Below are 22,650 nucleotides of genomic sequence, written 5' to 3'. Positions count from 1 at the left end.
TACCCTTGCCAAGAATCCACAGCACTAAATCTCTCACAAACATGTAAGTGTCTATAGCCCAGGCTGCACACTCTAACCAAAATACGACAAAATCAGATCTAACAATTATATTTTAGTGCTTAAAAAACCCCACCAACTGAAATGTAAGTACCTCCTGAATAAGCACCGAATCAAAGAGAAAATCAGAAAGGAATAGAACTATTCAGAAAAAAAAGAAAACTCACATAAAATCTGCAGCAAGAAGCGTTTAGGAGTAAAATTTACCTATGTCTTCAGCTTGCTTGAAAATGTATCCAAAAAAAGAGATGGATAGATAGGCGATAAAGCAAACAGAGTAATATGTTAACAAGCGTATAGATGGTGAGTGTATACAGGTGTTTATTGCAAAATCCAACTTCTCTGTATATTTGAAATTTCTCAGAAAAAATGTTGAGGATCTTGAAACAACAAATTTTAACAGGCAAAGTCAGTGCCTTAAAAGTATTTAGCGTTTTTGTTTCCAAATTTATTTATTTACTTCTTTAATGTTTATTTATTTTTGAGAGAGAAAGAGAGACAGAGAGGCAGAGCACAAGCAGAGGAGGGGTAGAGAGAGAAGGAAACACAGAAATCAAAGCAGGCTCCAAGCTGCCAGCAGAGTCCAACACGGGGCTCAAACTCACGAACCATGAGATCATGACCTGAGATGCAGTTGGACACTCAACTGACTGAGCCACCCAGGCACCCCTTAAAAGTATTTATCATTAAGCAACAAATAATAAATATACATGAAATCACTGAAGAGGTCAGAAAAGGAACAAGTTAAACCCAAAGAAAGCAAAAAAGTAAGAACACTGAACAGCATATTATCATAGAGAAAGTTTTTTAAATTTTCAAAATTATAAGGACATCCTCGGAAACATAACTCATTAAAAGAGTAATATATTGTGACCAAATGTAAGGATGGCTACCTGCTAGGAAATATATAAATACAATCTGCCACATCAATAAGTCAAAGGAGAAAAACCACATAGCCATAACAAGACACGACAACGTGCAATTTAATTTGACTCTCGCAGGAAAGGATCAACCAGTTAGTTTGACTAGATCACACTAGATTTTTTTTTTTTTTTATCATGTCAGAATTTGAGTTAAAACATTTTAGTTAAGGAGGAATACCGTGCCCTTATTTATCCTAGAGTTATGACTGAAATCAATTTGAAATCTGTACGGAAAGGACATATTTTTAGAGTAACATAAATTGGCAGAATTAAACAAAAAGAAACAGAAGTGCCAAAGCATAAATGATCTTCAGGCCGTTCACACTGTTTTAGATGCATGTTAAAACACTTAAGGCATCTCAAAAAAAAAAAAAAAGAAAGAAAGAAAATGAAAGCATCTCCATTTATATGGCATAAATCTGATACCAGAAGATGGTGAACAGGATAAAGAAGACAAGCGTCAACCCTACCTAAGTAAACAGATTTTAAAGTCCTCGAGGAAATCCTCGCAAATATAACCTATTAAAAGAATAATATATTGTGACCAAATGTAAGGATAGCTACATGTTAGGAAATATATAAATATAATCTGCCACATCAGTAAGTCAAAGGGGGAAAAACCACACAACCAAATCAAAACTATGCCAAACATGGATTTTAGAAAGTTAAATGCCTTTTCAAAGTAAGGAAAAAATACGAAGAGAGTATTTTCTTAATATACTTTCTTAACATAATAAACAGTACCTACTGCCAATCAACAGCACCATCATCCTTAGAAGGAAAACATTATACCTGCATTTCCCAAAATATATTTAATAGAACACAAGCCCATGAGTTGGTGTCAATATCCCTACCTCCTAGGAAGTAAAAAATATATTAGCATAATAACCCACCTGAAAAGTCCTGCAGACAAGAATTCTATTTAACTCAGTGGTTTGCACACTCATTTTAGCGTGTAACTCTTCTCCCAAGGTACACATGTAAATATTCCCAAGAATTAGTGTTCCCTGGTGCACACTCTGGTAAACACTTTCATAAGGCATTCCCATTAGTGCCTGGGAGGATACAAGGTTGTCTGCCCATCACTTCTCTTACTTTTAACATTGTTCTGGAAGTTCTAGCCAAAGCAACAGACAAGAAAAAATTAAGGCCCGAAGCTATTAGAAAAGAGGAGGTGAAATTACTATTCAAGGCAGACAGGACTATTTACACAGAAAACACGTGAACCACTGGAACAAATCTGGTAGAGGCAGGATCTAGTAAATGGAGCGTTTCATAAATTATTGTGCATAAAACACAAGTTAAGTAAGATAATGACAAGTTGCAACCAACAATAGTGACAGAAACCATAATATACCTGGGGGCTAAACAAAAAATAGTCAGGATCTGCAAGAAGAAACTAACATTTTGGTAAAGACAAAAATATGTATGTGTAAATGAAGATACATATCACGCTTCTGAAAAATGCAATACTATAGGCACTTTCCCACCAAATTAATTTATAAATATAATGCAGCGCAATGAAGAACATTCTCGGTAACTTCACAAAATGATTTTACAATTCATCTAGAACATTGCTGTCCAACAGAAATAGAAGGTTAGCCACATGCGTAGTGTTTTCTAGCAGTTAACACTGTCTAAAAATAAACATTATTAAATTTTATACATTTTTACTTAACCTAACATTTAAAACATTCTCAACATAGAAGAAATATTAGAAAGTTATTAATGAGACATTTTACATTCTTTTTTTCCATACTAACTCTTTGAAATCTATGTGTATTTTACACTTGCAGCACATCTCAATTTGGAATGATCACGTTTTAAGGGCTCAATAGCCACACGTGGCCAGTGGCTACCACACTGGACTGTGCAGATCTAGAATAAACACTGAAGAAATTTTAGAAAACAACAAAAAACCCAGCTAAACATCTAGATGTCAAAATGTATGATTAGGCTACAATTCATTCACTCTAAGTATGTACTGCCTTCTATGTGCCAGGCACTAGGGGTCCCGGGGAGCTGTAATTCTCTTGTTATAAATTGTGACAAGAGCTACGAGATCTTTCACATTGGGCAGGGGCGTTGCTGCAGGGAAATGGTCCAGTCTTCCAGACATAAGGAATGACGCACACAAAGAGACTCGTCCTTCCTGAGCGGGAAGGAAAGAAGCCTTAGAGAATGTGGGACAACTGGGACAACGAGCAAGGGGGAGGACTGAGGCCACATGAGGCTGTCAAGGTGGGGGGAAGTTAGACTAGGATGGGCCCTGTGGGCCATTTCCAATCAACGAAAAAGGAAGAATTTTTGAAATAGATGCTGCTTGGATAATATGTATATAGAATAATAAAGTTAGATCGTCCTCACCACATACCCAAAAATAACTTCTAGAGAAGGTCTTACATACAAAGACAGATACCAGAGGAAGAAACACAGATTTAACTACAGAAGAATTTTTGTACATCTAAAAAATACCTTCTGAGGGTGCCTGGGTGGCTCAGTCAGTTGAGTGTCTGACTCTTGATTTTGGCCCAGGTCATGATCTCACAGTTTGTGAGTTCAAGCCCCGTGTTGGGCTCTGTGTTGACAGTGCAGAGCCTGCTTGAGATTCTCTCTTCTCTCTCTGCCCTTCCCTCTCTACCCCACCCTCTCAAAATAAATTTTAAACATTAAAAAAACTTTTGACCAAAACCAAATGAACAAAAGACCAATTATGAAAAATACAACATACACAGCCAAGAAGTATAACACTCTTACAAATCAGTAAAAGCAAATATAACAATTGAAAAATGAGCAAAGACTATGAACAGATGCTTTTAAAAAAATTAAAATAGCCTTCAAATACAGATACGGCGATTGACAACTTCATTGATAAACAAAGATTAACATGAGACACAACTTTCTCAATTGGCAAGATTTAAAAATGACCCAGCTGGCGGTGCTACAAGGGCTCAGTGCCCTCATATACTACATGTAACAAAAGCTTTACAACGGGCATTCCTTTGGACTCAGCGCTCTGTTGTAACAAAAATCACAGATACAGGCACAAGAATTTATCCATAAGTCTGTTCAATTACAATAGCAAAATGATGAAAACCACCTAAATGTCCGACTTCTTGGGAATTGTTAAAGTATAGCACACCTATGTACTGAATACTATGTCGTGATGAAACTGATGGGAAGGAAGAATACAAAGGTAGCTCTACAAAATGTGAGCTCCACCAGGGCAAAGATCTTTCTCTCTTTTATTAACTGTCACCCAGATTACTGCCTGGCACATAGCAGACACTCAACACTCAATAAATATCTGCTGAATGAACATTTAATGATACAGCAAAAAATCAGGTAACAAATCGACTGCAAGTGAGCAGGAGGGATCTTCACGGGTGGTGGAAATGGTCTACAACTGGGTTATGGTAATAGCTGTACAATGTCATAAATTTATTAAAAATCACTGAATTGTACACTGAAGACGACCAAATTCTAGGATATGTAACCTACACCTCAATAAAGCTGTTGAAATACAGGTAACAACAAAAGTAGGAGATTTCTAAAATTATGTATGTATATGCAGATATTAAATATACATAGAAATAATACTGAGATATATACAAAATGCATACATTAATGTAAGATTCAAAATGGCTTATTTAGTTAGGTTTTTAAATGCTTATTTGCTTTTGAGAGACAGAGCACATGAGTGGGGGACAGGCAGAGAGAGAGAGGGGGACAGAGGACCTGAAGCAGGCTCTGCACTGACAGCAGCAAGCCCTATGCGGGGCTTGATCTCATGAACAGTCACCTCATGACCCAAGCAGAAGTCACTTAACGGACTGAGCCACCCAGACGCCCCAGATTCAAAATGTTTTTACTTTCTTCTTTGCATTTTTCTGTGTTTTCCAAACTTCTAACAGTGAACATTTATTACTTGGAATGACAAAAAAAAGTAAAATAAAAAATATTTCCAAATCCCTGCCAGATGATAATTTGACAGATGCTGGTGGTAGAGTGTAAAATGAGCAAATACTCTGGAGACATTTTAGTGACGTCCAACGAAATTACAAATGCACGTTCCCCATGTGCCCTAGGAACCGACTACAGCACCGGACAGAATGACAAAAGATTAGAAACAGACTACCTGCCCATGAAGAGGAGCGTGGTTAATAACTTACGGGACATCCACACTTAAAACTACTTACTATACAGCCAGAAAATAACAAACAAGGAAGCTCTTTTCATTCAGACATGAAATAATCACCATGGTGTACTGCTCAAGCAAAAGGGTGACGTGTGGAAGAGTATACGTGTTGTCTGAACAAAGCGCTGTGAAAAGACACACACCACTGTGTAAATATACACACTTTGTACATATGCACAGACTACTTCTGGAAGGATGCACCACAACAATAACCTCTACCGCCTCCTGGGGGGGGCGGGGGACAGGGCAGCTGGGAGCCCTGCCAGCTCTCAATGAATCTTTTTAGACACATTTCTAAACTATCTGAATATGTCGTTAAAAACCAGTAACATTTTTTCAAAAACTTACGATGCCTCATCCAGTTTTTAAGGTAGGAAAAGATCGTAACAGAACTGTCAGGGGCACGAATCGGAAGTGAGATCTGGGTTCAAACGATACCTGCTTTCCACCTATAAAACTCTGGGCAAGGAGCTTTAGAATCTTTTCAAGCGTCAGTTCTCTTGTCTTGAAAATGGGAATGATGATGACAGTCCTTGCCTCACGGTTCGGCTCGTGGTGACAACTACAAGTATGTAGAAGCAGGAAGCACTCAGCACAGCGGCTGCCTGGTCCATAGTGATCATGGTTTGCTCTAAAAGACTTTTTCTAGGGGGACAGGAGCAACAAAGAGAACTGACTTTAAAGGTAGCCTTGGATATGAATCCCGCCTCGGCCACTTTCTAATAAAAATAATAACAATGAACATTTAAACAGTTATGTGACCTTGGACAAGTCAGTTAACTTTGATTTCCTATTGAGAAAAGGTCTCAGAATAACTACTACCCAACAGGAGTGCTGTAATGATTAAATGAGGGAAATTTATGCACTGAACGTGTATAAAAGCTTACACATGAGTACTCACCTTGTGCTAAATACCATATATATATATATATATATATATTTTTTTTTTTTTTTTTTAAGTTTATATATTTTGAGAGAAAGAGAGAGAGACAGAGCAGAGGAGGAGCAGAGGAGGAACAGAGAGAGGGAGAGAGAGAGGATCCCAAACAGATTCTGTACTGGCAGCACAGAGCCTGACATGGGGCTTGAACTCATGAACTGTGAGATCATGACCTGAGCTGAAATCAAGAGTCAGATGCTTGACTGAGCCACCCAGGCACCCCAACACCTTATATATATTAATTTGATCCTTTTATCAACTCTGTGAGGAAATACTATGATTGTTTCTATCTCATAGATGAAGAAATTGAGGGAAAGCGGTTAAGATACTGCCAAGATAAGGTAACTGACAGTTAAGATACTGTCTCACAGTTAAAAGATGAACTTAGTCTGACTCCAGAAGTCGTGACCCTGACTATCACAGACTGCCTTCTAGAAATGCAGATACTGCCTGGCACCTATCAAGTGGTCAAATGTTACCTACGCATTATAGCATGGTTGCGACACAAGGGTATGTAAATAGTGACGCTGGGAATTCAAGGGCAAAAGGGAGGTGGGCTCAGGCTTTTTTTTTTTTTTAATTTTTTTTAATGTTTATTTATTTTTGAGAGAGAGACAGAGTGTGAGTGGGGGAGGAGGAGAGAGAGAGAGAGAGGGAGAGAGGGAGAGAGGGAGAGAGGGAGAGGGGGAGAGAGGGAGGGAGAGAGGGAGGGAGAGAGAGAGAGGGAGGGAGGGAGGGAGGGAGGGAGGGAGGGAGAGAGAGGGAGAGAGAGAGACAGAGACAGAGACAGAGACAGAGACAGAGACAGAATCTGAAGCAGGCTCCAGGCTCTGAGCTGTCAGCACAGAGTCTGATGCGGGGCTCGCTCGAACTCAGGAACCGGGAGATCAAGACCTGAGCTGAAGTCCGGACTGAGCCACCCAGGCGCCCCAAGGGCTCAGGCTTTTTAAAGGTAGAGTCCTAGGCTAAAACCAGTAGAAAACGGAAAACAAGCATTTCCGAAATAGTCTAAAACTGAAAATAGCTTCACAGTAAGGCTTCGCTTGAAAGAAAATCTTACACTTGAAAGAAAATCACTGGAGAGAAAAACCAAAGACCATGATTAACACCTAAGAGAGGGATTCCATTTTTCTGCAAATGAGAAAGGAAGTGCATCACTCTTCTCTCCTTTACATTAACGCCTCCTTCTGGCCACGACAATGAGATCCAAAGCCCTCTGCCTAAAGCTGCTAACAAGTAACACTCCAGAGAAAGAGGCTTCTAAAACTCTGACACACGGGGGAATTTGCAGGTAATTTCAGTCCTAAGCACGTCACCAAGCTAAAAGGAGTAAAAAACATAACTGATCACCAGTTCTACAACCAATGACCCAATTTGTCAGGTCTGGTGGTCCTGAGGTAAAGCAAGTCAGAACCTCTTGATGAGATGATCAAGTTCAACTATGATCCTCGGCTCCTCTATATCAGCAGTTTCCCAGCGTTGTTTCTTGTAGGTCTTGATTCCTTCCCCGCAGAGAGTGCCAGTGGGCCTACACCTAACTTAGGTCAACGCTTCAGTAATTTCATCTTTAAAAAATAAAATATATGCACATGGTCAAACTTCAAATCCTAGTACAGAAAAATATAAAATGAATAGCAAAACTCTTCCCCTGTTCCTCTTCACAAAGATAATCACTGCTAAGAGTTCTTACTGTTCTTTCAGAGAAAATTATAAACACATATCAGCGTAAGCTGTTCTGTACCCTGCTTTATTTGTTTTTTAATTTATTTGAGACAGAGAGAGCATGCATGCAAGTGGGAGGGAGGGGGGAGGGAGGGAGGGAGGGGGAGAGAGAGAGAGAGAGAGGGAGAGAGGGAGGGAGGGAGGGAGGGAGGGAGAGAGAGAATATGAATATATCCCAAGCAGGCTCTGTACTGTCAGAGCCCCACGTGGGGCTCAAACTCACAAAACCGTGAGATCATGACCTGAGTCGAAATCAAGAGTCAGACACTTAACCAACTGAGCCACCCAGTTGCCCCTGCACCCTGCTTTAAAAAAAAAAAAGAAGTATTTAATATACCTTAAAATCTTTCCATAGAAGCACAAACTCATCTACTTCATTATCTTTTCTGACTTCTGACATGGAAGGCTGTGTCACAATGCACTCAGCCAGGCCTCAAAAGATATCCTAAACAGGAAAAAATTGACATAGCCACGATATTTCCTCCAAGCAGAGGACTTTGCTAGGATCATGGTTTCATTTCAACTGATCATGCCAAATTATGTCCCAAAGGCCGCAGCAGCTTTGCTCACCAATGGCACACGAAGTGCCTGTTCCCCCCGCCCCCCACCACCTACCAATAATGAGCATTCAACTTTTTCACTTTTGCCAGACTGATGAGTTTAAGATGGCATCTCATGCTTCTGAAGTGCCTTTATTTAATTATAAATAAGGTTGATCATCTATTTTCACGTTTAATGGCAATTTGTCTAAGTTTGTCTTCCAACTGCCTGTTCATATCCGTTGCCTGTATTTGCATTTTTTACTGAATTGTCAGAGCTCTTTGTAAATTAGGGAAATTAGCCTTTTGTCTTATGTGCTACAAGTATTACATTTAATTGCAATCACTAAATCGCATACTGACTGGGAATTTAAATTACTTTTCTACATTTATAGGAAATATTCATTCACTCTCGATCTTCCGCACACACAAAACCAAAGGGAATTCAAAGACGAATAAGACTCCCAGTCTTGCAATTGGAAACAGGCTTAACACGGATTCCTCCCAACTCAGAGAGATGTGGGAATGAAATTCATTTCTGATAATGCAGAGATGTGATTTATATATTAGTTTTTCATGGACTAAGTTTGCAGCTGCTTCAGAAGACAATAATGAATTTGATTATTCCTCTCACTAAACACATCAGAATCAGTATTCTTTAATTCAGAAGATTAATCACAGATCTGTCATATTATATTAAGCAAAAAGCCATCCCCAAACTAGACATTTGCATTGCTATTTTAAATTAAAAAAAAACACAAGCATATATCAGCTGGACATTTTTTTTTTTTTAATTTTTGAACGTTTTTATTTTTGAGAGAAGAGAGAGAGTGAGTGGGGGAGGGGCAGAGAGAGAGGGAGACACAGAATCCGAAGCAGACTCCAGGTTCTGAGCTGTCGGCACAGAGCCCGAGGTGAGGCTTGAACTGACGAGCCGTGAGATCACGACCTGAGCCGAAGTCAGATGCTTAACCGACTGAGCCACACAGGCACCCCCGGCTGGACATTTTCATCAATACTTTTTTTTTTGAAGGCCACTGATTTTATTGATTTAAAAACCTTTGCAACAGTGACTATTTTGCCAAAAAAAGAGCCAAATAGCATAAAACAGGCCAGAGGTGGGGGTGGGAGTGGGGTCAGGGCTGGGAATCCACTCAGAGAAGCATCTGACATGACGCTTGACATGAAACTGACAGGGAAGGAGAAGGGAGATGCATGCAAGAGCGAGAATTCCAAAAAAGTTGAAACGGTGAGGGAAGAGAACCCCCAAAAGACCTTGGAGTACATTGCACGTGGAGTACAACAGCAATCTCTTCCTTGGTAGAGGACAGGGGAGGAGTCCCCACGCGGCTGCAAACTCTGGAGACTCCACGCTGGGGCCAGGGGCTGGGGACTCCCCGGAGAGCCTCATAAGAAGGCGTGGCACCTCTCCTGGCATTGGCCCCGCATGTGTCCTTCGGCCGTTCCGGAAGAGAGCTTCATCTTTCTTTAGCACCAGGAACTGGCCAAGGACCACATAGGCCTTGTCAAAGCCCCTGTCCTCCAGCTTCTTGCCCGAGACTTCACCAATCCCGGCCAGGCTCCCCACTGGCTTTTCCCCCATGGGCTCTGCCACAGGTCCCGGTGCTTTTGGGAGGTTGTCACCTCGATCAGCTTCATCGGCAGCTCCGGCTCCCGTAACAGCTCCTCCCACCACACAGTTGCTCACAGCCGACACCTTTAGTATTTATTTTAACAATAGTTTTGTTCACTTGTTTGTAACGGATAAGAACGTGAAACACCTCTTTTAAAAACCACATGTGATGAGGACTTAGTTGAAGCGGGCCGCTGGGAAGTTCAAGTTGTCAGCTTCTCAACCTGTTCAGTCCTCTTCTGCTCATTCAACCAGTAGACACACACACCTCCTGCTCGGCCAATTTCTTTAATGAGACAATACATTCACACCCTGGAAGCAGCTTTCACCTCCTACACAGCCTCTGCCATGGTCAGCCGGTGACATTTCGCCACCGCCACTGGTCTCAACAGCGTCTGGGAAGGACTACCTGAGGTGGATGGTCCTGACACCCACCCCCACACTAACCTCAGCAACTGTAAAAGGGGGTCACTGGCCACCTCCCACACCCTTAGCCTTCTTCCTTCCTTGGGAGAGCCCATCATCATCATCGATAACTAACACTGAATGCTTGACAAAGACGAGGCATGTCACAAAGGACTTCTCTGCATGATTTCCTAGAATCCTCTTGCCCTCCCCGCAGAGGGCAGTACTATTACCCCTATTTTATTTCATTTTATTTTAAGTTTATTTATTTTGAGAGAAACAGCAGAGAAGGGGCAGAGAGACAGGGAGAGAGAGAACCCCAAGCAGGCTCCAGCGGAGCCCGACACAGACTCGATCTCACCACCCTGGGATCGTGACCTGAGCTGAAATCAAGAGTCGGATGCTCAGTCCACCGAGCACCCAGGCGCCCCGCCTCTATTTTAGAGATGAGGAAACTGAGACTCCAAGAGGCTAACTGTCCCAGGACGGTCCAAAGTCTGCCCATCTAGACTTCCTACACAGTAATTCCTAATCCGTGTTTCATTTGCTGGAGGGGAACAGCAGGACCAGCAGAAGTCAGGAAGAGCTGAGGAAAAGGCAGGCGAAGAAGAAAGCTTGCGTCAAGTTACATTCCTGCCCTGGCATGGTGGCCGGCCAGGGAAAGGGACAGGGACTAGTGGCAAGCATCCCCCTCTTGCTGCCAAGGGCTGCTACTCCTTCTGTGAGGAAGGGAATGGAGGCGGCCAAGTAGGGGAATTTTATTAATATCCACCAAAGTTACAAATGCACGTCCCCTGTGACCAATTTCAGCTCTAGCAATTTACTACAGCACCCTCCTCCTAGAGCAGAATCTCCAATAGAGATTAGAGATTAAGGGCTTTGGGGGAAAGGAGGGGGGGGTGGGGGGAGGTCCCAGGCATCCCGGCGGCTAAAGTATATTATGCTTTCCATCTTCACAGCTTTTCCTGGTCAGAGCCCCTTACCCTTTAAATAAACACTTGTCTTCATGCTAACGCCTGAATTAATTAGAAACCACTGGTCTGAGGCTCAAGTAACTGGCCCTTTTGGTGTTTACAGGTGAAAGTCACAGAGCAGACACTGCCGAGACACAGGTTCAGCCCAAGTTCAATAGCATTCTAAGCAGCACTGGGACTGGTGTTCAAAGAGCCAGAGCAGCCGGCGTGAGGGGCTATCCAGGGATGACCAAGCACCGAGGACAGCAGTGAGGCCAGCGAGGCCAGGGGCAGGCCAGAACCATGAGGAGCAGAGAAGGAGCAGGTTCGGGAAAAGGGACCCACGCCAGGGAGTGAAGGCAGACTGCGCAACCAGAGAAGGGAGGACATTTACACAGCAAGGCACTGTGGGCACAAGCCACGGGGGACACCCACACTGTGCACCATACAAAGTCAGCCTGGGAAGCCCCTCCCACAGACTGGAGGGAAAAAGCAAAGGAGAGGGGTCCTACAGATAGACATGCACGCATGGTCTGAAAAGAAAACTAAGATCCGATGCAAGACCACAGACAACGAGGCTTAGTTAGTGACGCTGCTGGAAATCTCTAAAGATCCCACCCAAAAAAGCTACAGAACCGTCTAGTCTTGCCACACCCATGCGTCAGGACAAGGCACTGTTCTGAAATCCAACAAACGAGGGAATCTTCTCCCTAATCCCGGTTCCAAAGCTCACTAAGAACCAACACATTTTACCCGAAGGAGCTTTAGAAAAAAAAAGCCACTTCGCAAAGACGGCAAAGCCACAGTCTAGCAGACAGGACTGATCCTGACAGGGGTGAACGATACTGGCGATAATCGATACTCTGTTCTTCTCTCACCCCGCTCCTCCCACCGACTTTGAGCAAAAGGGGGAAAAGGCAGTGACAGTCCTCAGATACGGCAACACTAGAGGTTCACGTGGAAGGAAACATGGCTAAGGGAGGCAGCGCGAGTTTTCAAAGGTGTTGCACGTTTACCAATCCTATAAAGCACCAGGGGATGGAAAAAGGGTCCCATTATTTTCCATTTAATGGAATTAATTCTTACGTTCTATGGCAATATTTTTATAAGGCTTGATTATCACCAAAAAATTAACTGAGAAAAGCATGGATGAATTTATTTATAATAACGACTTAAAGGCCTTTCCAAGCACGACAGAAATCCCAGAAGCCACAAAGGCAAAGATGAATACATCTGCCAACATGTGACAAAAAAATACCCTCGGCAAAAACCAAAAGTAAATGACATACTGAGGAAAAATACATGCACATTTGACAAAGGGCTACTTTCCAAATTCCCTAATTTATATTGTCTGTCAGTCAGTCAGATTGGGACGACACAGAAAACCCTACGGAAGAAGGGGCAAAGGAATTAACATTGCACAGAAAAAGAAAAGACAAATGACCAAAGAACACATGAAAAAATGTTCAGCTTTATTCATGACTAAACAAGGAAAAATGAGAAACCAGTTGTAACCCATCAGACCTGCACACATTTAAGAACTGGCAAGTGTAATCCTGAGAGAGAACCTGGTAAGATCCAGAAGAATGTAAAAGGAATTCACCATTTGGTCCACCATTAACTGCTATGAATTGAGCCTACAAAAGTCATACAAAAGTATGTTAGGATATATGTTAACAAGGATGGGCACTAAGCATTTTTATTTGCTGTAGCAAAAAAGAAAAAGAAAAAAAAAAAAGGCAAAGAAAAAAGAAAGAGAAAGGAAACAACTTCAAAATCCATCAAGAGGAGACTGGTTAAAAAAAAAAATCAACAATGAAACACTACACAACTATTAAAAAGGGTAACCGATATGCTTTGATATAAAAAGAACTTTATTATTTACCCCGAACCAGCATGCTATGGAACAGTATGTATGCATCCATGCAATTCTTTTCGTGTACTTTTTTTTTTAAGTTTTTATTTACTTTTCAAGAGAGAGAAAGAGAGCACGAGGGGGGGAGGGGCAGAGAGAAGGAGAGAGAGAGAATCCCAAGCAAGTTCTGCACTGTCAGCACAGAACCCAATGTGGGGCTCGAACTCAGGAACCATGAGGTCATGACCTGAACCAAAATCAAGAGTCAGCCGCTTAACCAACTGAGTAAACCCAGGCGCCCCTTCGTGTACTTTTCTTAAAAGAATAAATATACACTGCTGTATCTGCTCTGGAAGGAAATCACGTGAAACTTGGCGTCGGTGACTTTGGGAATGAGGACTAAGGAGTGGGGAAAGGGAAGGGAAACAGGCTTCAGTTTATACTTCTCGAATGTTTTATCACATAGCTGTATTATTCTCACTAAAAGTTTTTTTTAAGACATGTGTAAGAGTCTACCTAAAAATATATAATTTTGTAAACCAAAGAATCTAGAGAAAGAGAAAGATAGGCTGCAAGTGGATAATTAGTGTATCAAGAAGACAATTATAGAGGCAGAACCCGAGAGCTATGAGGAATAATGACAAGCTGATTACTTCTGACCAAAAAGACTTTACAAAAAATCAAAACGGAACAAAGGAAAGCTTCCTGGTATTTGTAATATGTGAACAGGGCTTTGTATTTCAAATAGAAACAGAAAGAACACTTCAAACAGAAGGGATGGCAGGAGCGGGGAACATAGGAGTGAAATGTGGGGTGTCTGGGGTAGTGGCCAGGACCCGGGTTTGAGGGGTGACACAGCACAGACGACAACCACTGTTGGAAGGTGAAGGGCCTGAACACTAGAGAACCCAAACTGAATTCTGGCAGCAGCCAACTCGAACATGAGTCCAAAGAAGGACTCAACAGGACTTGGAGACTGACGGACGCCAACTGTCCTAGGAGGCAAGTGGGTCCAGCCCCAAACAAGGAGTTCGGGCTGCCCTCTGGGCATCTGCATAGAGCTGTCTGACAGGTAGTGGGAAGTAGGGGTGTGCAGCTGCACAGAAACATCAGATACCGATCTGGAAGGAACCAAAAATTGTACCGAGGCCTGACGTGGTAAGAGGAGGTTACTGAGGGAGAGAAAACAGAAAAAAGTTTAGCTGAGAGCAGAAACGTTTTGCTGTTTGCTCCTATGAAAGGGGTGCCGTAACATGGTCTGGAGAACGAGGTACCCCACACACTCAGCCCTCTCCTCAGCACATCACTTCATTAATGAAATTCTGCATCATGCCTTTTGTCAAGCTGTGAGGAAACTGCACAATGAAAACCGGGACCTAGACTAGTGTCATCTTCCGGCACGGCTAACCCGTTCAGAAGAGAGCCTAGAGAGGAGACAGGATGCTTAGATGCCATCTGGGCAAACACCCACATGGGCCTCCCGATCTCCTCTACAACATTCGTGGGTAAAGCTCTCGAAGTGTTTCCCCATAATGGCAACTGGAACAAAAGCGCATGAGCAACTGGGAATGTGCCACTGAGCTCACATTCGCGGCGGTGACCAGAGGGCAGGGACTATGTGAGCCCAGCACAGTGTGTGGCAGAGAGAGGCTCTCGGCACACGTCAGCTGACTCAACCTGAACCAAACTGGTGGCGCAAAATCCCCGGCTGCCGCCATCACTACACCCCCAGCCCTCAACTCTTCCTGCTGAAGACCCAAGAGGTACAGGTGAAATCTACCAAGGTGGCATCTACCAAGGTGGCTCATTCCCATCTAACCCACAAACTCTCTCATTTAAAAATACCCAGTGACGCTGCTAAGGAAAGAAGGCAAGGTTACAAATCTGGAAGTTATTTAAGGCACCAGGAGATACCATTATTCTCAATCGAGATGCTCACAATTCCAAACCCAGATCTGCACCTGCGGGATTCAGTCACTTGCTGGAATCGGAGCCACAAACCAATCTAGGCTTCCTCTACCAGGCACTGAAGACCTAAGATCCCTAATTTCCATTCCATACAAAAAGTCACGAAAAAGACCACAGATGGAAGCACTAGGGACAGCAGGCATGGTAACAGCAGTAACAACTATATAAAAATAACTTTTCTAGGTATTTCTGCCTGGGTCTAGATCAAAACTAAACTTGAGCTGTCATGAATTACAATCTAATCCTTTAGAAAGCACCAGCCGAATAACACCAGGGCTGCATAAAACATTCTGGTGCTGCTGAAACCCAATGCACGAAAAAAATAAATAAAATGGCATTCCGTGATGGATATTCATGAAGCACTCATCCTAATTTAAAAGAAAACAAGTCTAGAGTTCTTACTGCATTAATTCATGTGAGCCTGAAAGAACATTTTTATCCAAACTGTTAGATTTCCTACCAAGGCGTTAACATTCTCCAAGTCTGCTCAGTTACACTAATTCTGAGAGTACGGCTTGGTTTGACAGTGGGGTTTGTCTTGCAGTCAAGGCAAAACATCAGAAGCTTCTTCTGAGCTGTCCGAGCAGGGGAGGGATGGCCTCTTTAACCTCACCTGCAATGAATGTCAAGGATGAACAGTCATACTCCTACTGCGGGGAAGGCTTCGTAAGCCCGTACCTCCTCACTGAACATTCCTGACACCTTTCTGAGAGATAGTGCGGCCCACCCCATCCTCCAGGGAAGGGAACAAACTCAGAGGGACCAAGAACCTTTCCCAAGGTCACTAAGGACTGCTGAGCCAGGATTTGAACCTGAATTGTCAGTCTCCCGAGGGGGAAACCTTATCTCCTGTAAGAGTATGGCTTTAATCCAGGCACGCTGGTGAGATACAGGGTTTGTAGCGGTACTGGACCCTTACGGATCAACTTTGAGTGGAACGGGAATTCTCATTTAAAGATGTATCGTTACACTGGCATAACGATAATTAAGGGTTTACAGCGTTGTACTTTGAGTAGTCTGCAGCCATTTCTCTGCGTCATGTCCACTATATCCAACAACATCTTTCTACTTCTATGAAGTAGGCAAATAGATGTTTAATTAATTCATCACAAATGAGAAAGACGTGTTTCACGTACAGCAATGAGTAAGCTTTCTTAAGGCCAAGAGCTCAAAAGTGGCATCTTATCTGCTTACTGCTGGCATTTCCCAGGACACTGGACCTAGGAAACACAGGAAGACCCGCCTCTGAGGACAGAAGTGTTAGAAAAGCTCACCTTGAATCGCTTTCTTCCGTGAGGTTTTCCATGCCATCAATATCAACCAGAAAATAACCATTAGAAATTAAACTGCATTCAGTTGATGGCCTTCACTAAGCTAAATTCAGCAGTCAGCTATAAAACATTAAATGGGTACAATGAAGAAGTCTGAAAAACATGAAGCAGGATTTAAACCAAAGTAACATGAAAAGTAATGGGAATAAAACATAATGATAGCATTCTAGATTCAGGATACTGACATCAACGAGTGCTTCGACGGAGAGGGTCCAGAAACATGCAAAAATTCACAGCTCAGAGCAGCTGAGGTTCAGCAGCCTATCATTTCTCCACCTTGATAGATTTACGCGTAATGATGATGACAGTGATGGTGGCGGTAATGAAAATGTATTAAACAGTTAATAGGAGCCACAAACTCTACCTCCTTCATTTTTATTTTATCCATTTTAAAACTCATAGCAACTCTATCAGATGGATTTTATTATCCCCACACTAGAGATGAGAAGACAGAGAGGCTCAGAGACATTATACAAATTACCCAAGTTCACAGAGATGGTAAGTAGCCTTGTTGGGATTCAAATCCAGGCCTATCTTGTTTCAAAGCTTACGTTCTTTCCCAACAGTCTCCAACAGAAGAATTACATGGCTTTTTTCTTTCCTATAATCAAGAGTAAACTTTTTAATCTTTCAAAGATTCGTTTCACGCTATCTGCACTCTCAGAATGAAAACCCGGGTCACCTGGGTGGCTCAGTCGGTTAAGCGTCAGACTCCTGGTTTCCGCTCAGGTCATGATTTCATGGTTTCACTGCGTGGGGCTCTGCGCTGGAGGCTTGGAGTTTGCTTGGGATTCTCTCTCTCCCTCTCTCTCTGCCCCTCCCCGCTCCCTTGAGCTCTCTCTCTAAGTATATAAATACACTTAAAAAAAAAAAAAGAACGAAAGCCAAAAACATCCGAATGGCAGCATTACACATAAGTTAATATACAACAGAGAAAGCTAATAACTAATAACAGATTCCCCTTTAAAAAGGAGGGGAATCACAATGTTTTTAAAGAGTCGTTTACCAACAAGAATCAGGAAATGTTTGAGCACCTATTATAAAAGTCTGGCCACAGCATTAGATACCACCAGGGCTCCGCGTCAAGTATGAAGACACAATGCCCTCACAAGAACTCCCACTCCAGCTGGTACAAGCACAAGTTCAAAAACCAAGGAACAAATGCAGAATCCTGCGATTTAGATTCTGAGTGCCACAAAGGCATGGGGGTAGGGCAGTCAGGAACACCCTCTGGAGGAAGTAGATCTTCAGCAGGGCTTGAAGGAAGTGAAATGGAGAATTTACACAGAGAAGAAAAAGGAGGCCAGGACTTCAGAAGGGGGAAACAACAGGAGCAAAGCCCTAGAGGCAGTCATAAACTTGGTTCTGCAGAGCACAGACGGAGAAGGAGAAGCAAGGAATAAGGTGCCATAAGGTGCCGGGAGGTGAGGGGGAGCCAAACCAAGTAGAGTCCTGAAAAGACAGGGTGGGCAATGGCTGGACACAATGTGGCAGACAAGAGGACACTACTCAATGCCGTGGCCCCTTAGCTGTTCTGGCCCCTAGCGTCTCCTTTCCCCTCCTGCAAATCATCACAAACCACCCGAGTCTCCTGCTGCTCACCACTGCCTTTCAAATAGCTTCAATGTGGGCCTAGTGTTCAAGTTCTTTCAGGAACAAGCCTCAACCAATCTTTCCTCCTATTGCCTTCCTAGATGAACACTTATCTACAAGGAGACTCGTCTATTCACTAACTCCATCAGATCACTGGGCCCAACTCCTCTTTTCCTAGCTGAATCCTACTCATCCTTTAACAGCCAGCTCAAATCCTGCCTCCTCGCTAAGCCTTCCCTGACCACTCAGCCTCTAGTGACCTCCATCTCTCCTTCCTCTTAATTCTATGGCATACAGCCCTGTCTCATCAATTACCTTTTCACAGGTAAAGTGTCAGCACCTAGGGTAAAGCTGCTTGGAGGCTGTGGGTCTTCCACTACTTTCCCCCACCATATGGAACAGCATCTTGACATTTAATAATCAAGCAAGCACTCAACTCTCTGACTTCCTATATTAAGTTTGGCATTAGCATAAAGGAAGGAGGGGGGAGGCGGGGGACTTCTGAAGTCACAGACCAACTAAGAAGCTGTTGCAATAATCCAGATGTGAAGCAAAGAGGGCCTGGACTAAGGAACAAAGAGAAAATGGGCAAATATAAACAACAAAAAAAATTTTGCATGCAAAAACTCAGCGGGATGTGACTGACTACTCCTAGGGACAAAAGCAAGGGATGAAATATTAAGGTAAGGTTTCCAAACGCGTCTTGGAATCATTTTAAAGCCTGTCCGAAACCAAGTGCATTAAGTGGCTAAAAAGTCCACATTTGCAAAAAGTCTTCAGTGAAACTGCCCAGTATCTTGAACCAGGGACAACCCTTCCAATTTCAGACACAGACAGAACGGTAAAGCTACAGGGGTCTTTAGAGAGCTAATCTAAAACCCTCACTGATCAGATGGGGAAACTGAGGCCCAGCGCGGAAATGGCTTGCTGAAAGCCTCAAGACAACTCCCAGACTAGTGCCGCCTAAAGCACAGCCGCCTAACCGAGAAGGGCAGTGTTTACAGCCCGAGGCCAACCCCAGCCCGGCCCTCCTTAATGTGAAGACCGACTGAGGGCGAGAGTGACCATGGAGACGTCTAGGGCCAAGCAGGACGCGCCGCCGCCTGTTTACCTGAAGAAAGGCGGTGGCGTGGGGCAGGGGCTCCGCTACAGCCGCCAGCAGGGCCGACCCCGCGGCCCGGCCAGGCCCTTCAGGGCACTCAACCATCCGGCCTCCCGGTACAAAAGGGGAGCGCCCCTGAGAGCGAGGGGCCCGGAAGCAGGGGATCCCGAGACGCCCGGGGCGGAGGCTGGGGAGCCCGGGTCAGCTGGCCGAGCGCGACCCTCGGCCCCGCCGGAGGCGCCCGGACTCCAGGGCCGAGCACGACTGGCCCCTCCGGGGCGCGCGCCTGGCCGGAGCAGGTGCCCGGGCCTCCCGACCCCGCCCGGCCTCGGCTCCAGCCCGCGCCACCCGCCCACCCGCCGGACTGACCAGGCGCGGACGCTCCCGCCCCGCCGCGCCCAGAGGGAGCCGGACAGCGGCCGAGGGCTGCTGCCCCCCACCCCGCCGGCTCCGCCCGCGCCTCGGCCGCCGCCCGCCACCCGCCGCCCCCGGCCGCCGCGCCTCACCTGCCGAGAGCGCCGCGCTCACATCGCCCGCCCGCGGCGCCCCCTCCGCCGCCGCCGGCGCCAGGCCCGTCCCCGCCGCTCCGGCTGCCGCCCCAGCCCGCGCCCCCCGCCCCCGGAAGCGCTTCCCGGCCCCGCCCCCTCGGCGCCAGCGCTTCCGGGCAGCCTTGGACGGGGGTGGTGGCGCGGTGGGACTGGCCTCTGCCGGGGAGCTCCGGGGCCCGGATCCCGTCTCGGCCGCGTCCCGGAGCCTCGCCGCGGGCGCGCGGGCGAGCGGCGGCCTTGATGTCAACTCCGAAAGGGAGCGGCGGCGGTTCTGCGCCCCACGACCTCCCGCCCGCATGCTCCTCGGCGCCCCCTGCTGGTGGGAGGAGGACTCTGCAGTGGGGCGCGCCCCGGGGCTCCCGGAGAGGAACGGGTAGGCCAGGACCCTCGACCTGCCACCACAGGGAGCCTGCGACCACCCTCAGCTCAGCTCTCCCTTTCCGAGACCCTCGATCCCGCAGCCCTTCGGGTGCCTTCCCGTCCCCCGAGCCGCGCTCGGCAGGACAGCTGAAGGCAGTAAGGTGCAGTGGTTACCAGCACCAGCCTGGGGACCAGTCATACCGGGTCACTTAACGTGTGACCTTGGGCAGATTACCTACTCTCCCCCCCCCCCGCCCCCACCAAAGCGGGAGATAAAAACTTCGAACTTGGGTTTATAAAACCCGTGTCGCAGAGCAGGCCTCAAAAAATGTGCATTTCCAAATCCTTGGAGACACCCCAGGGTTGACCCCACTCTGCTTCAAGTGCGAGCCCGGCCGGCATTTTCCTCTGCTTCAGGCGAATTTACCCCCGTGTGAAGAGGTCTACCCCCTTTGCATTTTGGTGGACTCCTGAGTAGTAGTGGCAGAGGTTTATTTTCCCTTTTCTGACTTCGTGAAAAAACAAACAAACCAGAAGTCCAGATGCCAGCTCTTAAAGATACAAAGCTGAGACTTCCTGATGCCACTTCATCCCTTGCAAACAGGACCTCTTTCTCTGAGATCGACCAAGCAGTCACCTTCCAGTAACAACAGCTGCCCTTTGTTAAGCGGTCTGTGCAGGGCACTGTGTTGACACTTTATAGACACTATCTCCTTTAATACACAACCCCAAGGGGTAGCAATCTGTTTTTATCCCCGTGTTATCCAGGAGGGAACGGAGGCTCAGAGAGGTTGAGTGACATATCTAAAGTCACACAGCTAAGTGGCAGATTTGGGATGAGCTCCCCTCTCTCTCTGACTCCAGACAGGAACTTCTTATGGCAACAGAATATTCCAAACACAGAATTTTAGGTAACCAGTTCCTAACTGCAGGCACCTGGGCAGACAGTCATGCTCTCTAATTACTATTCCTCTTGAGCTATTTCCTTGAGATCTGTCCCCAAGAGTGAGATCAGTGAACGCCAGGGCACAGGAATGCATCATCTTGTCAGGGCCAGGTTTCCTCAGGACCACTGGGCTGACTCACAAAGCCCACATGAGTGAGTTCCTGTTTCCCGTCACACCAGCTGTAGGCCTCATCATTTTAACTGATTTTTGCCCACTTTATTGGTAAGAGTTGGGGTCGTCTTCTTGGCTATAATACAGTATTTGCACGCCATTAAGGACCATAAAGACTAAAATGTTCCTAAGTGTTTAACCTTTTTGCCATGTGTCTCAAAGTTACTGGCCATCTGTCCAGTGGACACTGGGTATTCCCCTCACACATTTATTTTTATGCCCCCACCTACTTGGGCCACTAAACTCATATATTTTTCCAGTGCCCTGCTTTTATTTTTGTCATTTGGCTGATTATGTGTCATAACCCTTACTAATTTATTTTAGTTAGAAAATTGTCACTCCTCCACAATTGGAGTGTATGCGTTTCGACTTTCACATAATCTTGGTGGCATTTTAAAAATGATTTTTTAGCCCATTTGAAATAAAAAGAGTCTAGAGGGTTATGTATGGGCTTCATATTAAAATGAAGTACATTAAAGCACTCCACAGTTTCCCAGTTTTGCCGGCAGTGTTTATGAAGCGATCAAATTCACGTCTCATCAAAGTCTGGCGTTAACCTTCCATCCGGTCAGAGTGGTTCTGCCATCATGGGGGTCAGCATTTGTGACAGTGACAGCTGGTGTTTGCTAATATCTGTGTTCTGCCTTCCCCTCTTCTGAGGCACATGGCTGAAACACATCTCCCAGCCTCCCCCTCCATGTCACATGTCAGTGGAAATGGTGTGTGAAGTACTTGTAAATGAAGTCCCTTCCCCTTCTTTCCTCTTCTCCCTTCCTAGGACAGATGCTCCTGGACCTCCACTTCTCACCTATTCCAGATTCCTGAGCACTTGATGAGTCAAGATAGCCAAGTTATCAGATCCCAGCCTCTCCCTCTTCTGTTTCCTACAAGGAGACCCTTTCTGTCAGAAATCAGGCTATGCTATGTGGCTCTGGCCCACTTCAAAATCCCCAGAGTTTGGGGGCACCTGGCTGGCTCCATTGGTGGAACATGTGACTCTTGATCTTGGGGGTGTGAGTTCAAGCCCCATGCTGGGTATAGAGATTACTTAAAAATAAAATCTTAAAATAAAATAAAATAAAACCTCCAGGGTCCCTGGGTGGCTCAGTCAGTTGAGCGTCCAACTCTTGATTTCGGCTTAGGTCATGATCCCAGGATCGTGGGAGCCCTGAATCAGGCTCCATGCTGAGTGTGGAAACTGCTTAAGATATTCTCCCTCTCTCTCTCTCAAATTTAAAAAAGGGGGAACCTGGGTGGTTTACTCGGTTAAGCATCCTACTTCAGTTCAAGTCTTGATCTCACAGTGTGATTTGGAGCCCAGCATCAGGCTTCACAGACTAAGGGTGCAGAGCCTCCTTAGGATTATCTCTCCCCCTTCCCTCTCTCTCGCTCTCAAAATAAATAA

The 22,650-nt window shown here is 45.1% G+C and overlaps 2 protein-coding genes across 4 annotated transcripts in view; both read right to left on the bottom strand.

The window, feature by feature from the left end:
- The window catches only part of RALGPS1 (Ral GEF with PH domain and SH3 binding motif 1), a 311,034-nt gene extending 291,225 nt beyond the window's left edge, over positions 1–19,809 (bottom strand). The window contains exon 1 of the mRNA XM_078436478.1: positions 19,726–19,809. The gene's annotated coding sequence lies outside the window, so the exon portion shown is untranslated. The remainder of the gene's footprint in view (positions 1–19,725) is intronic.
- The window catches only part of ZBTB34 (zinc finger and BTB domain containing 34), a 42,104-nt gene that overhangs the window by 2,592 nt on the left and 16,862 nt on the right, over positions 1–22,650 (bottom strand). The window contains exons 1-2 of one of the 3 annotated variants that reach the window (XM_060608607.2): positions 19,726–19,818; positions 16,468–16,584 (exon numbers count right to left, since the gene is read on the bottom strand). The exons of 1 other annotated variant lie outside the window; for it this stretch is intronic. In XM_060608607.2, coding sequence (XP_060464590.1) covers positions 16,468–16,499 — 32 coding nt within the window. In that variant the 5' untranslated portion in view covers positions 16,500–16,584; positions 19,726–19,818. Of the gene's footprint in view, positions 1–16,467; positions 16,585–19,725; positions 19,831–22,650 lie in introns of those variants that run through there. One more of the 3 variants, XM_060608609.2, reaches the window with a different exon arrangement.

Source organism: Panthera onca, chromosome D4, assembly GCF_046562875.1.
Source record: "Panthera onca isolate mPanOnc1 chromosome D4, mPanOnc1 haplotype 2, whole genome shotgun sequence".
In the NCBI taxonomy this organism is placed as follows: Eukaryota; Metazoa; Chordata; class Mammalia; order Carnivora; family Felidae; genus Panthera; species Panthera onca.
This window is presented reverse-complemented; position numbering and strand designations above follow the sequence as displayed.